The sequence below is a fragment of the Aptenodytes patagonicus genome, chromosome 8 (assembly GCF_965638725.1).
Source record: "Aptenodytes patagonicus chromosome 8, bAptPat1.pri.cur, whole genome shotgun sequence".
Taxonomy (NCBI): Eukaryota; Metazoa; Chordata; class Aves; order Sphenisciformes; family Spheniscidae; genus Aptenodytes; species Aptenodytes patagonicus.
In genome coordinates, this window is record NC_134956.1 from 21,178,013 (window position 1) to 21,199,997 (window position 21,985).

The following is a 21,985-nucleotide window of genomic DNA, read 5'->3' on the forward strand; positions in this document are numbered from 1 at the left end:
AAAGCCTCTCTAGGGGATGTGCTGACAGCGGGAGAGGGCAGGCTGGGTAAGTGGCTGTATCCCTGGTTGTTTGTCATCAACAACCGAATGTGCTGTACCACTGGGTTCGCCTATAGCCATGACTGGAATTTCCTCGGGGATAGAAGCTCAGTTGTGTGGGGATAATCAAGGTAAATATAGAGGTTTCCAGGATGGATTTCCTTGGCAGACGTCAGAAGATTTCTAGGAAGGGAGCCCTTGAATTTCTTCTGCTTTGGTAGCTATAAAGCCTCACAAACGTAAGGAAACTGGGCCCACAAGCTTGGAGATGACCTTGTCCTCGGCACAAGTTATCCCAATGGGGAGAGGTATCAAGTATGTCTAATGGGCAGATGTGCTCCTAAGGACACACGTCAACATTTGGCAGACCCAAGCTCTAAAAGTGTTGCTGTGACTGTAGTTTAGACATGCATTAGTTTTGAAGTGGCTGGCTGGGATTCTGCGAGCAGTTCCGCTGTGGCAGGGCTGAGCTCAGTGCAGTCGCAAAGTCCATCTGAGAAGCTGAGAGGAACGGTAGTGTTTTAGCAATTTCTCCATCCTACAGCTGTATGCTTGGGCAGAGAGAGTGCTATCACTAGCCAAAACTAATTTAAAACTGTGTAGAGCTACCACAGATTGCTCTCAAGGGAGTGACTACAAGATAGATGTATTCTGTAGGTCTCTACCCACCAGGTCAGACCATGCCTTGAATAATGTGGACGCATTCTGGTGGACTTCGTGGTCTCTCTCTTTCCAAAGAACAGGAATAGGGTTCAGCAGTTACAAAAAGGCAGCTAGAAGAAAAGGTTTATTTTTCTGTTGTTTTCTTTCTAAACAACATTTCATTTGGCGCAAGTGTTAATATTGACAAGCGTATTTTATAATTTGCAAATGCACATTAGGCTGAGATGGTGCATTGGTTTTTAATGTTTAATGCACATAGTTTAGATGGCATGCATTAATCATATTCCTATTGCCTTTGTTATGTTAATGGGAGAAATAAGCTCTTTTTTTTTTTAATTTAAAAAAAAAAGAAAACGGGTTAGACTTTTTTTTAAGATGCATTATATATCAGCAGCTAATGAAGAGGAAATAATGATGACTCTGCACTGTAATATATATTAGAACACTAATTAGACTATAGCAGAACTGCTTACAGATGTCTTTTAAACACCTGCTTGGTAATTTTCAGCCCCATGCGTTACTCCATTTAACAATGCGTGCATGAGAAGACAGAGTTAAGACTGAAATATGAAAGGCAGTACGCATCAGCCTTCATTTTTGTCTTTTGTTCGTCAGGCTTTACATACGTTTAAGAAAAGGATAATGTGGATGGTGACTGAATAGCCCTTTTCATTGCCTGGGCTGTCTACTGCCCGTTGCAGGTAAAGGGAAAGGAGTCCGATACGTTGTTTTCTAACTTCTCTGTGATCATACAAAGGCGTTATGGTTTCAGGGCAAGAATTCCTGATTCAGACTGTTGTCTTGCGTGTATACTAGGCCAGAATGTTATGTATTGCATCTCCAACATTTGCTTATCATTGATTTAGTTTTGAATGTGTGTTTCTGAGACCGTTAAAAGCTGTACATCTAGAAATAATGTTGTTCTTAATTTTTAAAGCTATGTTTTGAAGTCTCCTTTTACTGTAATAAGAAACCACAAAGACTTCTACTGTACGTCTTGCTTTTACATTTTTGTCCATTATGTAAATAATGGAATTATAAACATGAATTACAAATGTGGACCCTCAGCCTAATAGCCTACAATGAGAGTAGTAAAAAAATCCTAATTATAAAAGCAGTTCCTGTATTTCTGTGATGGGCCAAGGCTTCATCTGTGGGCTTTGAACTTGCACTAGAAGAAGTAGATATTGTCAATAACTTGTTCATAAGAACATCAGTCCTAAGATAGCCAGTGCTTGCTTTGCATTTTCATACACAAAACATTTCTAAGCTGCTCCCATGTTACAGTGCTCTGCAGTGAAAACTGTTGGCGTAAGAACATTCACAGTTATGCACATTTTGTACCATCTAACTTTAAACTTCGTGTGTACGGCGGTACCCCGTAGGGAAGCCAGCTTAGGGACGTGGCCACGGTTTCCTTACCCGTTTTCAGAATGAAGCCCACTCAAGAAATGTCTGCGTGGGACAACTTCATTTGTTTAGGCTGGAGCACGTTGGCTAAGGTTTGGATGATCCCTGCCTTTCAGACAGCAGGACAGCATATATGCAGTTACTTTCAACGTGAGGCTTAGTGGGTCCTTTGTTAAAGGCTATCCAGTTTTGGTGTTTTCATTCCAAATGATAAATGGTGGTTTGAACCGATGATACAAAAAATTGCCATGGAAAATCAAGGATGTGCAAATATTTTAGTGGTCTCAGACTAATGTATAAGAGCAGTGGTTCAGTTTGTGATTTATTTATTTTTTTTTTAAGCTTCTGTAATAGATTAATGACTCCTGGTGAAGTTTTGCTTGCTGGTTATACAGTGTTGAGCCTTATTGACAGTGACCCCTCAGTATTCCTCAAATACTGTGTCTCTGTGGTGCTTCAGCTTCTTTTTTCTCGCTCCTCTTTCCGAAGGCAATCTTCCCTGACCGTGCCGTTAACGTGTTGTAAGAGATGGAGCTGTTTGTGCCTGAAAGCCTGAGCAGACCCCAAATGAGCATGCTAAAGGTGAGCAACTCTGATTCAAAGCTGCTTTTAATTTTTTTTTTTATCTTGACCATGAAAATTTTCAACCGATGCACTAAATCTTGAGATAGTTACACATTTAAGTGCAGTATGACCACATTTCTCATAAAATAACACATTTAAAAGTAATATGCAGTATTTCCATTTTATAGGTATGTCAGAGAGAATTTTTTCTCTATTTTGAAAGTTTTGGTGCTACCTGCAATTTTATATAACCCCATTTCAGGTGGCCATTGTGAGCTACAAATGTTTCCATCCTGTATGTAAGATCAGTTTTGCCTTACACGCAGGGATGCTGCTGCTTTATTTAACTTCTGCTCTGTACCCTAAATGTAGCAGTAAAGCTTGGGTAACTTAGTGCAACACGCACAGAGAGGATATAGTTGAAGAGGAGAAGAATGCTGGGGAAGTTCAGTGGTACGCATTGGTAGCATTTGAGTCCCAGAAAGGTAACAGATTTATGACCTGCCCAAGCACCAGGTAAGAGGTGAATGCAAAGGGGTGCAAAGTAGCATCAGATGCCATAAGCCAGCAGGATGGCCGGGTGTGGATTTGTTGAAGGGAGAGAGGGAAAAGGAGAATCTGTTTTCCTCTTCCTCCCTCCTCGGTGTTTAGTCTGATCCAGACTGTGGTCCTGTGTTATATGGCAGATGTATAGCGGGACTCCTGGAGGCAGACACATGGAATCTTTCAAGGTGCTGTGGGGCTGGGAGGGCTCTCTGGTGCTGGGTGGGCTCTCTGGTGCTGGGTGACAGAGCAAACCTCCGAGACTTTGCAGTGTCAAATCTTACCGTGAACGGATGCCCCAGGGACTGCAATAATGGAAGAAGATGCCTTTGGGTAGGAGCTTTACAGGCAGAAAGTAACAGAAAACTTACTCCAAGTGTAAGACAAGGGACTTACCTAGATACAGACAAACAAGCAGCTAAAAAACCCCCAAAACCCCAAGCAATTTTGTCACGTTCATCATCAGGATAAGTAGTGGTCTCAGCACACCAGGTGCCTCAGCGCCGTCAGCGCTTGTGGAGGCAACAGAGCAAAGCATAAATGCATTCGTGCAAGGGAACCGGGAGGCCAGAACCTGACTCTTCCAAAGCCCCAGGTGGATGTTTTGCCTTGCTAAGCAAGTCTGCTCGCTTGGTGACACCAGCTGTATCTACCCACTGCCCCTGCGTAACGCTGGCGGTACCCCCGAGAGTAGCTGCTGTCAGACCTGAACTCACCCTTCAATGAAGCACTGAACAAGTACATCTAGGATTTTTGAGGAAGTCATGCTCGTGTGTAAAATAATATTCTTCTGAGGTTAGGCACTTTCCTTCGGTTATGTGAGAAACCACCTCTCGGTACCATGAGAGGAAGAAGAGAGAGGGGAAGGAGGGCATCTTGAAACAGGTCTTTTTAAGTCCCACTATGTGCAGTTGTGCTGGAAAGTCTGAGGGGTTTTTGCCTCTGCTGTCGGTGTTGGTGTGTGAGATGAGAGCTGTCCCCACCTCTGTCTGCTCCCTTCCTTGCAGCTTCAGAAGTTGTGCTCCTCCTCCAGAGGAGGTGGGACCATATGCTGTCTCACCAGCGTGTGCGAGATAAATGACCAGTCCAGAAGAACTGAAATAATAACTCTCTGGAGGGTATCCACTCCTTTCTGGGGTTGAATCAGTCTCTCCAGGGGTCCTTCCCTACTGGATCCCCAGTGCATTTCAGGTGAATCCAAAGATCTTAGCTTCTGTTGCTATTTAATTGCTCATCTATATCAGCAGTATACTTGGGCATAAGCCATATCAATCTAATCACAAACCCAAACAAACCAACAATCATTTGAGTCCTTTATATATTGGCAGGCAAAAGCAAGACCTCACCTCTTATCCATTCTGCATACATATAATTTTTCTGCAACCTTCATCAGCACCAGGAATTCAATAGTTGAGACCGACATTTATGTCAGTAAATCCAGTGTGTAGGTCTGCCCCTTTCCTGAATATTCAAATATGCTACCACATCAGTGTTTCTCATTTGGAAGACAATGACAAGGGTCATAATTTTATTCTTTATCTCCCACTTCACCTGCTCCTGAATGCCAAAGAAAGGGAGGAAACGGCATACTGGGGAGCTCAGTGGTGATGATGACAACCTTGCAATGCTCGACCGTTCGTCAGGGCATCATAGGAGGATGAGGAGGAGCAAAAAGCACAGCTGAGCATCTGTGCCTTGCAGCCCTGGCTGGCCGGTGCTGGTGGTAGTGAGGTGGCACTGCCAGTGGTGGTGGGAGGGAGATAGTGGGCGTTAGCCCTGCCCGCCCCTCCAGCTGCACGGCACAAAGCTGAAGGGCAGAATTGCCATGTCAGGTAGGAAACCTTTAGCCTCATCAAAAATAGGTCTGATTTCTGAAGATGAGAAAGGTTAAAATTGAGTTTAAATGTCTTGAACTTCCCTCAGGACTGTTTTGTGAAAAGGACAGTGGGTTTCATTCAATTGCTTTCCACTCGCGCTGCATTTACATGCCTAAAAAGATTCAGCTGTCATAGTCCTGACAAGTGCTAAAAAGCTCTTGTTAAGGTCACCGATATCAGAGAAGCATCTCTCATACAACATCGCAGTGTATCGGGGCCACTGTCACTGGGAACGGGGGCCAATGTCAGACACTTTGCTACAGACGGGATTGTGACCCCGATGTCCCGGCACGGCTGAGCCGGTGCTTTTCTCACCTCTCTTCCTAAGGAGAGCTGTGTAATGCTTCTCCAGCTAAGCGCAAAAAAAGCTCTAAACATGCATGACCTTTAAATTCAGGCTGAAGCTAAAAGATCTGCTGCTAACTAAAAATCTGGGGTTGCTTTCATGTGTCTGAGCATTCAGGGAATAGATGTAGCTTAACATGCAAATGCAGGGCTTCCTGCAGAACGATGCTGCTTTTCAAGATCTCTCATTTCACGCTGTTGCCACTCCATGCCCTGCTGTTTCTATGAAAAGAGCCTCTCTGAGGAAAAGTTTCCCACAGACAGAAATCCAACTGATGTGGTTAAAAAAACCCCAACCCAACAACTTACAGTTTAATTTACGAAATGCGTGGTGTCCATCCGCGCCCTGGCAGTCAGCATCATCTCTGCTGCTGGTGTTTAGAAAACAGCCAGCCACTCCCTCAGTTTTCTGTGCATATACTTTATACGTTGGTCCTCATCTGCTTAAGCGATGAGGACCTGAAGTCGGGAGCCAGGAGTCCTGCCCTGCCGTAGGTGTGCAGAGGAAGATTTTCCCTCTGTGAACAGCGATGCTCCAGCGCCTTTTGGCATGTTCATTTGTGCATCTGTTTTCTCTGTGTACCGAGTTACTGTGCTCACGTAACTTAGGTGTTCTGAACATACAGAGAAATAGATGTCCAAATGCTTTTTTTCTTACCGCTAATGAAAAATGCCTAAAAAGCCCGTGTACAGCAGCTGCCTGGTAGGTCCCTTCCCTGGAGGTTGCAGGTGTGACATGCCACCGGCGGAGTCCACTCGCTGCAGTAATGTTTATTTGGCACTTCAAGTATCTTCTTTGAACTACCTGGACGTCATCATCTTCTGTCTTTTAAGCAATGTATGATGCATTATTGATGGGTGAAATACAGAAAATGTTTGACGTTTCCCTAATACGTTACATTTTTATTCTCTTCTAATTTCAAGTATTTCCCATTCTACGCCACTACCATATAATTCAACATTTTAAGCATATTGTTCCTCACAGTGTCTGCTTATATTTTTAAGCTTGTCTGATTATTTTGACAACAAGAGACATCATAAATTATGTAAGCAATTTCTCTCCTTACAAGCTGGTCCCAGCCCTGTGCTGCCCCGATAAGAGCAGCGAGACAGAAGCTGCTTTAGTAACGGCAGGACTCGTGTGACTGCACTTCAGCTGCTCTGTGACTAGAGAATAGAGCACGCGGCACGTTGGAAATGAATTGAAACTGCATAGAACGGGGCGGGGGGGGGGGGGAACAGATCCAAGCCTGGCTGTGGTGTGAGACTCCTCTGAGATTTGGGAAGCGTGGTTTGCGGCAATTTAGTCTTGAAGCTGTGGCTGTGACCGTGCCACGGGCTGTATGTAACGGAGCCTAGTTAGCACATTATCTGGGTCTAGAAGTCGTGGTACCTTCATCTCTAAAAGCTGGGCTTTCACCCCAGACATGTAGCTGGGAGTTCAGGTAGGTGTAAGGGAGGGTTCTAATCCACGAGGCTTCAAGAAAATCGGAGATATTGGGTTAAAACCCCTTGGGCAGGGGAGGGACCTGAACCTGTCCCACACTTTCTAGCGCATACTCCAATTCAGTAGGAAAGTGGCCACAAGCGGCAGCATCTCGGTTCTTACTTGAACTCAAAGGAGAGCAAGAGTCCTGCTATTTCCTTGAAGGAAAGGGAGGTGCTGGGAAGCGATGCCCTGCTCCTCGTCTCGGTACCTGGGCTTTTATTAGCCTCCACCACGGTGTTCATATTCAGAGGTCAGCCCCCTGACCCTTCAGTCACCTTTTTCATATAAACAATCATTACGGACTAACTGATAATCCTGAGGACTGGCAGCAGCTACCCAGGACAGATGGCTTCTGCTGGGAAACCTCTGCCTCTGATAGCTCCAAAACATGACGTAAGTCTCATCTTTTCAAGAAAGCTTTTACCAGATGAGTCTAATTTAAAGCATGGCCTTTCTCATTTCTTCCTAGAGGATAGCTAATTAACTGCAGAACGGATAGCTCACCTCCTCTGAGGGCAGGCAGAAGTGGGTGTTTGATATTGAAACATTTATTGGTTTGGTTCCAGCGCATCAGTGAGGAGAGGTGATGAACTCGTTAGAATAAGTATCGGTAAGTGTTTTGAACTTCCCGTTACTCTGAATTTACTAGAGCTGGCCAAAAAGAGGTCAGTTCTTGAGAAACATGTCAAAAAAAAGTCTCTCTTCTCATTTTTATTATTGCTCTGCAATGACCAGCCCTAAGTCAATTCGTATTGTCTCTCATCAGTCCTATTAGTAGTTTGCTGCCAAAATTTGTGGTCGCAGCTGAGGAGCTCAGAGAGCAGCTCGGAAGAGGAGGTTGAACTGAAGCTCTTGTCTTGCTTTCCGAAGGCTGCCTGCACCAATCCGATTGTTTCCGGCAGTCGTTTCCCAGTCGATAGTCAGCTTTGTCATTTGACGTTTGACCCTTTGGTTTATTTAGCCGGGCTCCTCGCGGTCCTTGGTTTGCTGCTCGGAGGAGGCGTCAGCCCCAGGCTGCGGTGGGATACCTTATTCTCTTTTCCTCTTGTGCATCAAAATGGTTCCGAGAGATTCTTCTCCTTCAGGCAGGAAACCCTGAAAACTTTGGATCTTTTCAATTAGATGCATTACAAACTGTGCTGATTGCCAGCCTTGTCTCTCTTCTCTTACACGAGCTATAAAATACCTCTTCTCCTTCCCTCCCCAGTTGAAATGGCCTATTTTTATACGCTTTTTACAAGCGCATCTACATGGTAGAAATGAGGAGTTCTAGCTTATCTTGTGTTATGTAAATATTTCTGTGCTTCTAGAATAAAGTTTTTCTTTCCCTTTGATCCAGCTTTCTTGTAGTCAGTTTAACCTTCAGAAAGAGTCAAAAGAGATTCATGGAGATTGCCGGTGGCGTTATTCCTGAGGAAAATTGGAGAGAGAAAAGAAAACTCAAAATTTCTGATATAAACAGCTCATTTAGAAATGGATGTCTAACTAAAGGAAAAAGTTGTCTTTTTGGTGTCTTTTTAAGCAAATTTTTGCTTAAAATAGCTGGGACCAAATGTAAAAATAGCATTTGCCATGTTTGCATAGCGTTACAAGATGAAAGCGGTGCTTTTCCAGCAGCCCGGGAGGTGGCTGTGCTCCATCCCTGTGCTGTGGGCAGGATCTCCAAATCCCATCCCCTGGGCTGCGGTGGAGGGACAGGGTATGACCAGATGCGGGATGGCTGCGGGGCTGGATCTGCGGCTTTCTCCCAGCACACACACAGACTAAACGGCGGGGACCATCACCAGTGTCCGATATGATCCCTTTCAGCTGTAGTTGCTGTTGAACAGCGTCAACGGAGAAAAGGAACGGTTTGAGTCTGGTTATAGATGATTTTCTCAACAAATGGACGTCCCTGGTGGATTACTTTTCTTAAAATGTTAATCATGCTGCTTTAGAAGTATGCTGAGAGGCGAAGCAGCTCAGGTGGGGAGAGGGCAGCGAGAGACCCGGGAGAAGTCGCAGTCTCCAGCGTATTTTGCTCATTAACCTTCTAAGTGGAGGGGGCAATTTGAAATGCTGCTGAGGCATTTTGCCTACAAGCACTGAAATGGGTCTTGAACTTCATATATGCTAATGCCAACGGTCATGGGGCAGCGTACCTTATAGGGACATGGGGTGGACTTGGCAGTGCTAGGTTAACGGTTGGACTCGATGATCTTAAAGGTCTTTTCCAACCTAAATGATTCTATGATCCTATAGGAGCGTATATGTATGATGGAACTGGACATGAGGAAAAATGTCTTTACTGAAAGAGTGGTTAAACATTGGAACAGGCTGCCCAGGGAAGGGGTTGAGTCCCCATCCCTGGAGGTATTTAAAAGACGTGTAGATGAGGCGCTGAGGGACATGGTTTAGTGGACATGATGGTGTTGGGTCGATGGTTGGACTCGATGATCCTAGAGGTCTCTTCCAACCTTAATGATTCTATGATTCTATGAAAAGCTGTAGGTATGGCTGGGTTTAGATGAGTCAGGCTCCTGGGGTTAAGTGGTGAAGTCAGCTTTTGGTTTGTGGTGGAACTGTGCCCTTTTTAGTACCAACTGCTGTGAAGGTGAGGCTGGAGCTCAGTCATGCCCATGGAGACAAGAAGGGGTCGGTGTGGTTGGAGGGGACGAGGTGGTGCCCATCACACCGTTGCGGGGAGCTGTGTGGCGATACGGCTTCACTGTGCCCCCTGCTATGCCCCAAGAAAGCGGCTGGGGACCGCTGCAGGGTCCCCTCGGTGCAGAAGCCCCCCTGTGCCCTGCATTTGTCCGGGCTGTGCCCTGGGCTCGTCCTCTGCCTGCCGCAGGGGGTTACCGCCACGGCTGCAAATGCTGGAGTTTCAGACTCCGACATCTCTCCAGCTCGTCAGTGCGTGCCCGTCTTTGAACAGGCTGCGCGGCACACGGGACTTCACCCTGTTCCAGGCCCTATTTAATGAAATACTTTCAGTGGTGTCAAGTACTGCTGCGTTAAAACCCGGCCCAAATCCAAAACCAGGTAATCAAAGTTCTTTAGCGATGATGGTCAACCTTGTGAATATGAATGAGTGGAAAACACTCTAAAATTGTGCTTCGGTTGATAGACAAAGATTAATATTCATTGTAAATGAAAGAGAAGGGACACCTTGCATAGTTCATAAATGAGAAGGATTCCTGGAGAAAATTAAGATTTTACTGGAATTATTTTTATCCTTCCATAGCTTTGTGGCTGGAGTTTTAGCTGATTGCTTTGGGCTGTGCTGGCGGGGAGGGGGAACAGTCTTTCCAAAAGAAAATTTTAGGACAACTTCAAACTCCCACAAGAAGAGATTGATTCTAGTCTTCACCTATTTCATAGAGTTTTATGATTAGGACCAAAGCACCACTAGTAACGGGAGGAAGAGAAGCAAGCAGTCTGTAGTTAAAAAATGTTTAATTAACAGTTAAAAATGATTATACAGAAGATAGAATAGTAGAGACTGTTGGCAGTTTTTGGGGCAGAAAGAATGATTGCAGAAGGTCTGGCTGAACTCATGCTTCTGTGCCAATGACTGGGACTATTAGCATGATTTCCTACCTGGAGAAAATGTATACGTGGGCTTTATATAGGTCTTGTATACGTGTTTGCATGGATGTTTATCAGGTCAGCTGCTAGTACCTCTTTGAAAAAAGAGGGCATATATTTTCAAAAATAAACAGATGACAATGTTAACAAAGTCATGGATGTGAAGGCAAGAAGGAACCGCTGCGAGCCACCGCTTTGAGTGTCTGCCTGAAGCCTTCTGGTAACTCTTCTGGAATCACGGTCAGAAGTAAAACTTGGCTGAGCTTTGTTCTGCCTCGGTCCTTTCCTTGTTTAGAAGGGCTGATCGATCTGCTGGAATTGGGGTAAGGGTTTCATTAGCCTTGGATCAGGCCCTCAGCACTGGATACTCTGGTTGCTTGAAAATCGGTAATTAATGGCGCTTTATTTTTCATGTTTCCAAGGCAACACAAAACCCCAAGACATTGTTTTCCAGAACATGAGCAGAAGCTTTTGGCTGCTGTAGAAGAGTTCCCCTCTGTCTCATATGAGGCTGCTATAAAGGTTCTAAAGCCATATTTTTTGTTGTTATAGTCAATTTACATCCTACATCCAAAAAGTAACGACGATCAGATGCAGCTGATGAAATGGTCTGTTCTCACTGCAGAAGAACTCATTCAATCAGCGAGAGCTCTGCTGTTCAAATAGATAATTAGCGTTGTGACAAGTGTAACTTTAAATGCCTCAGTTTGGTGGACATGTTAGGAAGTGTGACAAAAGTTACGTTATTTGTTTACTTTAACCGTGGCCCTCCTTGGATTGCTAATGAGAGAAATTCTTGTTACACACACGTCCTTTTTGATAGACTCCTTTACAGGTCCTCAGTTGGGAAAATGGTTTATTATTTGTATCAGAAAGGGCATGAAAGACTGTTTCTCTGACTCGTTTCTTTTTATGTCTTTAGCTGATGTAACAGGTCATTGCTTGTGTTCCAGCATAAAACGGAAAGATCCCCTAAAATGAAATCACCGGGGAGAGCAATCCCGATGAACGCCTTTCCTGCCTGTCAATATTCCTTCTACATTAACGGGCACGGGGAGCACATTTAGGTGCTCAAATCTCAGGGGAGTGTTCGCAGCACCTTCCCTGGAGGTGACCAAAAAAAAAAAAAAAAAAAAAAAATCAATCTGCATTTCTATTTAGGGCCGCAGAGCAATGAGTTCAGAGTGCCCAAATGTAAGTCCCTACACGTGCTTTGAAGTACCTGCTGTAACTCCGCGGCAGGGTGGGGAGACCACCACGGCCCCTCGAGTCCCGGAGCAGGAGGATGCTGTGTTAAGCGTTCGGGGAGTCGCTCCGGAGCACAGCTGCTAGTCGCTTTCATTCAAAGGAAGCATTTTTATGTTTGCATTTTTATTAATGGCCAGATGGTTTGGTAGCTGGTTTTAGGTCCCACCTTTGACCAAGGGCATGCAAACCCTCCCCTTGTGCTGCTGGAGGATTCCAATCCTGCACCCTCAGCTGGCAGTGGAGGGGGGGAAGCGACTCTGTGGCCCTTCTTGCAGCTGGGTCATTCTGCATCCCGAGGAGTGTGGGATTTGGGAGGCTGGAGGCTTGAGCGGGCAAGCTGGACTCTCAAAAGTTGCTCTTTTCTGATGGACAATTCTGGGATGTCCCCCTGTCCTAGGAGTTGCTTTGAGTTTAAATTATCATGGACTGAATTAATGAACATCTTGAAGTTGCATCCTTTCTACTGGCTCCTAACGGGATGCTTTTGATTCTTCCTTTTTCAGCGTTTGCCAATGCCTTGACGTTCTCCCACCCAAAGGGAATTAATCGCCGAGATGGAATGAAGAGCACAGCACAGAGAGCAGGCATGGTCCAGACCTCACAGGACTAATTATGCTCTTAAAGGGTAAGAAAATAATCTTAGGTACATTGGGAAGAAAGCGTCTTAGTAATGCTACATAGGGTTACTGGCATGTCTCCTGTATTTGTGCATTTGGGGAAAAAGAGACTTTCAAAGATACTTCTTGACCTCAAAAAGATCAGCAAAGAGCTCAAGAAAAGAAATTTAATACCAACTGAGTTTATCAAGTTTTCTTGACCCTTAGAGATGGGAAAAAACAAAGGAAAGATGTACATGAAGGTCTTGTGAAATTCTAATACTAAAACACTCTGATGCACAAACTGAAAAGTCTCAAAACAGAGAGAGTTCAAAACCAAAGCAAATGAAGAGCATGGTATGAATTACAATAAGTGCCATCGCAGACACTGCAACGTGGCAGTTAAAGCTGATGCAGAGGACCCAAGAAAGGAAAGGCGAGTGTCTGTTTATGGAAATACCAAACTGTTGGGGAGGGGAACTTTTTGATGCACCTAACGAGAGGCTGGACAGCGTCAGAGGACTGACAATACACAGCCACTGTCAGCAAGAGGAAAACATGAAAACAGACTCCAAATTGGTGACGGGCTAGGGTTCTTTTAGACTGCCAACTGTCTGTATTTGTGGAAAGTGTACTTATGGACAGACATACACAGGTACTCCGAGGATATCTCCAAGAGATAGCCGTAATCCTCTGGCAAAGATGAGAAGCTACCTGCTACTCAGGTCGCACCCACTGCGCTGGCTGCAGATGTTGGAAGAAACGTGCGGTAGCGGAGCAGTTCCCTGCTGAGAGGCAGGACAGCGGCTGCGCGGCTCCTGGGAGGACCAAAGGTCCGTCCTGGAGAGGGTGCCCTCTGCCAAGGGCAGCGTGGGGGGACACGCCGGTCTTTGGGAGGGCTGCCACGGGAGCGTCTGTCTGCATCACCTTGTCCTGCAGCGGTAGTGACCAATCCCACTGATGCTAACGAGATGTCCACATCCTTAGCCGACCTTGGGAAAGCCTTCCAAGCTGAAGGTGAGACATCAATAGCACCTCTGAGAAACAGCTCCCGTACGCACAGGGTGCAGGCAGGCTCCGCTTGCTGAGGCTGTTGAAGTAGATCTTAAGCTTGGGAAAAGACAAATATCTGTCCTTTTTTATAGGCTGTACATCCTGCTTCCCGGTGAGGCCCAAGCTGTACGCACGCCAGGGAGGCAGCTATGAACTGTGAAAAGTCTTTGCAGAAAAGCTCTTTTCTAAGCGGGTAAGAGTGATAGCTGGAGATACGGTTAAGTGGCGTACCATCTCCCCCCCACCATGTTGCAGCTTGTGCTATGCATGCATCAGATTTAAAGAAAAGTAGTGCCTCTTTTTGTCAAGCAGGCTTCATGAAACAACAATAACGTATGTTCAGTTATCTCTCTGCTAAACATACCCTTTTTTATTGCTTTTCAGGAGTTCAAAGCGTTAGCATAAAAGAATCGAGGAGGTTGTTTTTCCTAAGAGAGCGAGCGCCTATTTACAAACTCATTTTATTTTCACAATATTCCATTGTTATTTATTTCAGACAGAAAGCTGTCAGATTAATGCACTCCCTCATGCAGGACAGCTTGCTTTATTGCCTGTTATTAAGACATAACATATATAACCTGACAGGCATTGCCCATGTCCGCATTCCACCAGTGAAAGGCAAATTAAGTAGAAAATGGAGATCTCCAATATTTCTTAGGGCTAAAGTGCTATTAGTTTTTAACTCATTTTGCATTCATAGAGGATCCTGCATGTTCGCAACAGCCGACAGAGTAAACTCTTCAAAGAATTATTATTTTTTTTTAATTCTTATACCAGCTACCTCTGAGAAATTCAGACTTTAGAAGCGCAGGAGTCGTCATCAAGTCCCCTCATACAAACAGTTGTCAGGAAAGAATGAAAAAACCGCATTACTCAGGTGGCATGAGAAACGCTTTAGAAAGCAAATCTTGGGGGGATAGCGGTGCCGGGTGAGAAACTTTAAACCCACGCCTAAAATAACCCAACAAACAGCCCTCACCCTCCAGGCCTCCAAATCCCAAGCCACAGCACTCCTATCGCCGCCGGTACCGGCTTCCAGCAAAAGCCGTTACAGCTTCCAGAGGAGGCACACGCAGTTGCAAACGTTTTTTTTTTTTTTAAGCTGTATCAAATTCCTTTTTCTTTGGTGTGCGTATCCAGCTGGTGGCAGGACTCTTGTATCCTTTCTCCTTTTCACAACGACAGTTTGAGTCATTGTCCACAAAAAACCCCAGCGAGTCGCCCAGTTTTGTGTTGCACTAACCGTTTCCAGAGAAACCCCGTGGAAGTCCCCCGTGGTGATGCCGCTGCGGGTGCTCGCCCTCCTTGCAGCACCCACCTCTCACCCCAAATGCCGCAGGGAGCCGGAGAAAGGCCTGGCTCGTCCCTCCAGGGGTTCGCCTTCCCTGCTCCCCCTCCTCCTCCTCTGCCTCCGCCCAGCTTTTGGCTCTGCTCTTTGGTAGCCTTCAGCGTTACTGAACAATTTGGAGGAATTCAGCTACATTTTTGGATAGGGTATTAAAAAACCCCATACACTTCACAATAGTGTTTGCCTGAAAACTATGACTCAAGCCTACTATTGCGTCTTACGGGATTTCAAATAATAGCACTTGTAAGTGACAAAGTGCGGGCTGTTTTTGGTGCAAGTACAAGTAAAAGTGGAATGGCAGAAATACCTTCCCCGTCACCCGCCGTTCCAGTCATACCAGTGATGTTATTCACGTTTTTCATTATCATTGATCTTTCTTCTTTCTTTTTTTTCTCCCCAGGCCTGAACTGCTAAACTTGGTTAGCCGCAGAAGCTGCTCTGGAAAAGCCTGCAAGAGGTAGGCTGGCTCAGGGGCCTCTCACCTTATCCCTTACTGGCTCTTCACCTTTTCCTCCTGTACTTTCCCAATAACAACTTATTTTTTTCCAACTCTCCCTAGAGAACCAGTTCAGTTTTATTACCGCAAATAAACATTAATGTTATCTGAATTAACATGAGATGAGGAACAAACAGAGGTCAGTTTAAAGGAAGACTAGTCTGAACTTTGGGGGAAATACAGAGCAAGGCAGGTGTCCGCCTACAACCATCTGAAAGGGAAAACCTGACAGTCTTGCCTCTTGCGTATACACCTGTAAACATGCTGGGATTATTATTCACCCTTACTGCAGCATCTGGATCAGCTCCCTATTAACGTAGGTAGAAGCCATGCTTTAAAAGCTTAAAATATATAGTTCTGCGTTCCCAGTGAGAAGCTTTTAGTGCTAGGAAGTCTCTGGCTTTATGGGAAGCTGCAGTATGTAAGGCATGGGCAATTTGCAGGGGAGAACAGGCCATGCAATTTAATGCTAAATGGTGATATACTAAATAAATTATTATAAAGAACTAACTCTTCTTCAATATAATTACTTTTTTTTTTCATTTCAGAGGAGAGGAAACAGCCTAATTGGATAGAGGGAGAAGCCAAGCCCGGGAAAGCGAGGTGGCTTTTTGTCCGTGGTGCTGCAAACCTGTGGGCAGAGGTAGACCTCAGAAGCTCGAGCTGAGCCGTGGGCCCCGGCCCCACGCACATCCGCCTCCTCCGGAGCGAGACCGGGATGTATTTACGTCCTTGCTCCTCCTCTCCCTCCTGCCCTGCTCCCTATAGAAATAGGCCTGGGTATATGTGTTAGGATTTAAGTCTTAGGGCAGCAAAGCTACTGCGAGGGAAACCACTCCTATCCTGCCAAGAAGTGCCAGTTAGCGGAAATACTATGAAGACCATAGACAAGGATTTTTAGATGCGGTAAATCCCCGTGCGTGCAAACATATAATACGGACAAGCAATACTACTTTGAAATGTTCTAGTATCCCTCAATGTAATAAATATTTTATTAGAGTAATAGAAAAAAATGCATACAGATAACCATAGGATACACACACAACTGGAATTTTAAGGATAAATTTCAAACTTTTCAATATGAAACAAGGTACTCGGTACATATCTCATGGAGATATATAACTAGAAAGTAAATAATACAATGTAATCGCATGAAAATGGCAGTACAGGAACATGGACTAGAATTTTGTGGAACAAGAATAGAAAGAGTCACCCTTTGTTGCATGAAACATAACGATATACTTACTAGTAACGCCTGTTTTTCCATCTCCCACCCGCCCCCCCCATCTGCAAGTGTCTGAAAACATCACTGGTTAGCCACATTGAAAAGCAACTAGCCATTTATAACTATATATGTACAGTATATACAGATCCTGCTTACTTCAACAGTTAGCACACATTTTCATCTGGATGTGATACTAATAAGGTAAATTGCTATTTGAATGCATATCAAGGTATTTTTTCTACAGTGCTACCATAATTTCATTAATCCTGGTTCTCTCCCTTTATAGTTCTGTGTATTGTAATAATACTGTGAGATTAAAAAAAAAAAGGTCTTTAAAAGGATATGCTTTGTCACATGAACACTTGCTCTACCATGTGTGTAGGCAGCTCTCTAAAAGGTGTCTAAAAGGCTGGTTTGACTAAATTCACAACTACAGAAGTCAAATGTACTAGGTTTAATGTTTCTTTAATATATTGCTATGAAAGAAAGCATAGAGTTCTTTATAATAGCAAGCCTGAAGTGTCTTTGTGTAATTTTTTTTATTATAACCTATAGTATTGCCATAAACTTAGCAGAATCATATGACAGTAATGGGGTGCACTGGAGTGCCAGACCAGGCGAAATAGTTTTGAATTGGTTAAAGAGCAGCAGGAAGGAGAGTTATGAATGTAACACTGAATTAAGGATGAGTTTACAGTGCAGTGTGGTAGACAAAAGAGCAAGGTAATTTGGGGCTGCGTAGTTGGAAGCACCACATCCCAAGGCAGGGAGGTGGTAGTAGTCCCTTTTCGTAAGGCCATGGTGCAACTGCATTTCAATAATGCTTACGGCCGGGCACTTTTGTTAGTGAAACACACTGACAGGCATTCAGAGAAGGGCAATAAAAATAATCCTGACGGTGGGAGGATTTGGTTATGAATAAAGAACCTGGTTAAGATATATAAGGTGGTGATATAAGGAAATTAACTTCAAAATCTGTTGCTAGAGAGGAAGGTTAGGTGTTTGAAAAGGTACATAAACGCATGCTGCGATAAAACAGAGCGCCGCCTTTGAAACACGGCTGTGAAATCATTTCTTAAGCGTGGTAGTGGAAGCCCTGCCTCTTGGACACCCCAGCGTGGCCTGTGCAAAACTAACATCCATACCGTGACTTTTCTCTACCTTCCAGCTTTGATTTCTTGCTAGATTTAGAATAACTTATATAAAGGGCAGTAAGAAAACTGATCCAAAGCTACTGGATTATGACACTGTCTTAAGAAACGGCCGCTTGGTCGACGTGTTATCATCCGATTGAAACGCCATGTCTCCGATTTCATCGTTCGTATGTAGAATGATGTTATTGTAACAATGCAGAACATAGCCAAAACAATTCAGTGTCACTGCAAAAACGGAGTTTCCCACTGAGCTGAGCTCCTCCTCCTAACTCTGATCATAGTGCCATTGCTCTCCCTCTCTCTTACATTGTATCTGAAGTATGTAATATGTAAACTCCTTTGGTTCAAGTATTAAGGCATTTTAGATTCCTTTTTAAAGGATTCGCTAAACTTTACATGATATTTTTACTTCAACCAATATAAAGAATTTAAAAACACATCAGGGTAGAAGAAAAACATGCATTAACCACTGCAGTTTTTTTTAAAAAAGCACTTTTCTGTAGTAACCGATTCTCCCCTCCCCCCCCCAGCAAATGAAAATATACCATCACAACACTGAATTAAGAGTCAAGGAAAATATTGTCAGTAAGAAGCTGGATACACTGAAGATATTCAAGACTGATGGACCAGAACCTCTTGCATCCATACCTGTGACAAATGAAAAAGGTCAGGATTAAATGAAAGCATGAGTATCTGCTGTGCCAAATTATTACTCTCCCTAGATACTAAGCAAAAATTATCGTACATCTTTATTTCTGACAAGCAATGAAAATTTACAAAAATATGGTAAACATTTTAAAACTATAGCAATGCCTTGCAAAATGCTGAAGCTGTACGAATCGTCTTTATTTTCAAGGTAATAATAAAAAAAAAGGAGAAAAAGTAAAAAAATCTAATTTTAATCTAACTAATATCTAATTTTTAATACCAATTTACACGGTAATTTACTAGTTCACTAGAATGAAGTTTGTCATGCATAAGGGCATGAAGACTGTTAATTGCTTTTCTTTTTATTACCTTATTACCATACAACATACAAGTATTAATTCTTTTTTTCTCCCCATCAATAAGGACTCAATTCCTGCAAAGACAAGCTGTGACAACTGCTGGGTGTCAACTGCAAATTCAGTAATGACTCGCCACACCAAGGCAGAGCCATGTCACTCTCTACCGTGGCTGGTATAAAGGAGCTTCTGGTTTTGGTTGGGGACCCTGTATAAGCACGTGACAAAATAATAGTGATTCAGCTTCAACCTACTAGCTAGTCTGGGAATCAGGATCTGATCGCTGCTAGTGCCGTCTCCGCCATCAGTTGTTGCTTTTACTTCTATAATGTAATCTTCATTAAACTGGAGCAAAAGTTCAGCTGTTGTCTTGTCCGTGTTCAGCACGTTCATATTGGTCTGACTGCTGGTCCTGTACAAAACCTGCAGCACAAGCAGAGAGCTGTAGCATGTCGTTTCTCCCATTAGGACCTGCCCTGCCATTTTTTTTTGTGTTTCTTGGAAACAAGGTTTCAGTCTTTAAAAAGATGGGATGAGGGAAAAGATCTGAATTTGGTTAATATTCTAGGGCGGAATTACATTTAAAGAAAGAAGGTAGCAACAATCAAGCTCTTTTATTCCAGCTTTAATCTAAGATGGCACAATGTATAATGATAACAAATGAATAATATATTCTGTTGAGTGTCTTCATAATACATTGTTCTATAAATTATCCCACCAGGTGGAATCTGTCATTATCTAGATCAGCTTCTTACGCCAACACGTAGTTTGGGAAGGAGAGAACTAATCAAAATTACAGACTCTGTTGGAAGATGTTCTGCAAGTGCTGAGTCATTATTCTGGCATGAAACTTCACTGCATTCCGTGTCCTACGTTTTAAAGAATGGAGCTACATCTGAATGTCACAGCCCGCTGCTCCGTGTGATCAGGCAGGAGGGAGGGATTTAAGAGCAACATCAGCCTCTCTTCTGTCCTGAAGGCTTGATGAGCCCGAAGAGTCCCTAGTGCCAGCGGCGAGGCTAGGCGTAGAGGTATGTCCTGTTTAAAAAAACACGTGGATCCCGTGCGTTCACCTGACAGAGTTTCACAAATTTGACAAGCAGGTAAGCTTGGGAGTTTCCCAGTGCAAAAACCAGCAATCCCAACTAACTCCCCCAAAATAACGGCAATAATGATGAAAGGGAAAAAAACCTCAAGGCCACTGGAATTACACACGTGCTACCTCCCTCGAAATGTGCTCCCTAATGCTGTGCCTTGCTGTAAAAATGCTCTCGGAGGGACACAGCCGCATGGCTCGCTTCCACAGGGACCACGCCACGGCTGCTCTGGTGTTTTCAACGCCGTTTGTTGGCTCTTCTCTTCCTGGCAAACCAACTGAAGTTGACTGCACTGCCCTTGCCTTTTGGGATAAAAACGACTCCCTAAGTGCTTTACTTCAGTAAAATTAACCAGCATTATCAAAATTCAGCTTATCCTTGTGTACTTAGCAATGTTTGTTATCCATAGGGGAACCTGAAATCGTTGTGGGAGACGGAGTATGCAGTTTGAAACTCTACATGGTACGTTTTTAGGTCAGCTACCGTTTATGAAACTAGGTGGCTTATCTAAGCTGTAAACATGTATTGTATTTCTTGCCAATACAGCTCAGAACACTGCATAGTCAGATCTTCAGCGTAACTCTTCTGCAGGATGTGGGATCCAGCTGTACCCAGCTCATCAAGAACATCCTCAGCTATTCTCTTAAACATACTTAAGATATATGACATTTAAATACCTGTACATTTGTGCGCTGATCAGATTTAGAGCAGATGTAGCAATGTAATTTCTATCAAGACAATGAGCATGTCCCACAGTACATAAGAAGAAAAAGGTTTAAGACTATCAGTTTGATATATGTGGTACTAATAAATATACCTGGCCAGCAATGGAAACTATACCCATCATCAGCTAAATCTTGGATTGTATGTATGCATTTGGGTAAGTGTTGTTATATATGTGATAAATGTTACACGTTATAACATCCAAGTGTTATACATTTGGGTAAGTGGGATGCCAAGAGCTGGCAGCAATGCCTGCAGCTCCTGGCTTTGTTTGCGTGAGGAGGAGAAGGCATTTAGTGTACCGTTAATGGTAAAAGGACCACGGTTTATGAGACATTGTTAGAACACGATTTAAATCTATAAAAAGGAGATGCTACTGAAACGGTTTAGATGTGGTACTGTGCATCCTCTGAACTTGCTGCCTTGCAAATAGACAAGAAAAAGCAAACTGTGGATTGCTTTCAGATATTTTTCTGGTCTGTTTTCACTTGCCTTATACCCAGTCACCTCAGACTCGTTCTCCATAGCTCTTACTTCCTCCCAGCTGAGGATTACTCTGGAGTCGGTGACATTCCACATAATGTTTCCTGGCGGTTGACTGGGTGCTTCAAATACATAATGAAAGCAAGACTTTAATTTAATTGGCATTAGTGATTTATTCTACAGTAGGAAATAATAGTTCAGGTAATTGACTGTCATTACATGTCAGATGCAAAAGCAACTCATGCAGCCTCGTTTGTACTTTTTATGGTTCAGAGACTAAATTGGAAAAACAGAAGGAAGGAAAAATAGAATGGCCCATAAATGTTGTTTCTGAAGTTGCATTATCTGTTGATGGTCCTTCATTAAATACAGCCAAACAAAAGCATATGTCGTAAGACACGGGTGATCAATTAGAGCAAACTCTAATGAAACCAACGATGGTAACAGACAATTTCTAGTTTTAGTGTATTGCCAAGAATAAGCAAATACTTCACAACAGATTATTTGTTAGACAAATTTAGTCTTAGTGAATATTCAAATCTACACGCTATGCTGATTTACTTTAATGTGTTTGTAATGTAAAAATATTTGACAGATTTTTTTTGTTGTTCTTTTAACTCAAGGCGTGATTTTGAACTGCGGTCTGTGCCATTTCAGTATCTGCAGCTGGAAGAATAGTGGGCTTCGGCCAAGGAAATCTATTGGGGTTTTTTTGTTCATTAACAATCTGAGACACTTATTTTCAAAAGGAGTAGTATGCTTTTGGCTGTACGCTTTAATGTATCTTGAAACTGCCAAGCTTTCAGGGAAGGTGAAGGTAAGCACAAACCTCTTAAGATGCCTCAAGTTGGTTTCCCAGAAAACGGGTCATTCAGTGACACAATCAACAATTGAAATCTTTTCTAATGTGTCAAGGAAAACAATTTACTGTTGCTGTCACCTAGTGGAGGCAACTGCTGCTTAGGTGGACCGCACTACACTTTGATGCTGAAGGTTCCAGTATTAAACACTGACAGTGGTTTTAAACACTCCTATGCATGTGCTTATGGGTTCCCCCC

At 43.6% G+C, this 21,985-nt stretch overlaps 1 protein-coding gene and 1 long non-coding RNA gene across 2 annotated transcripts in view; one reads left to right on the forward strand and one right to left on the reverse strand.

The window, feature by feature from the left end:
* Positions 1–2,607: 2,607 nt before the first annotated feature.
* Positions 2,608–18,882, forward strand: LOC143164261 (uncharacterized). Its single transcript, XR_012996041.1, has 7 exons — positions 2,608–2,694; positions 12,252–12,373; positions 13,490–13,590; positions 15,146–15,202; positions 15,790–15,884; positions 18,151–18,286; positions 18,692–18,882. It is a non-coding gene; the product is annotated as an uncharacterized LOC143164261 (long non-coding RNA).
* CNTN3 (contactin 3) overlaps positions 18,168–21,985 on the reverse strand; it is a 112,772-nt gene continuing 108,954 nt past the window's right edge. The window contains exons 19-21 of the mRNA XM_076346680.1: positions 20,937–21,049; positions 18,879–19,047; positions 18,168–18,268 (exon numbers count right to left, since the gene is read on the reverse strand). Coding sequence (XP_076202795.1) covers positions 18,168–18,268; positions 18,879–19,047; positions 20,937–21,049 — 383 coding nt within the window. The remainder of the gene's footprint in view (positions 18,269–18,878; positions 19,048–20,936; positions 21,050–21,985) is intronic.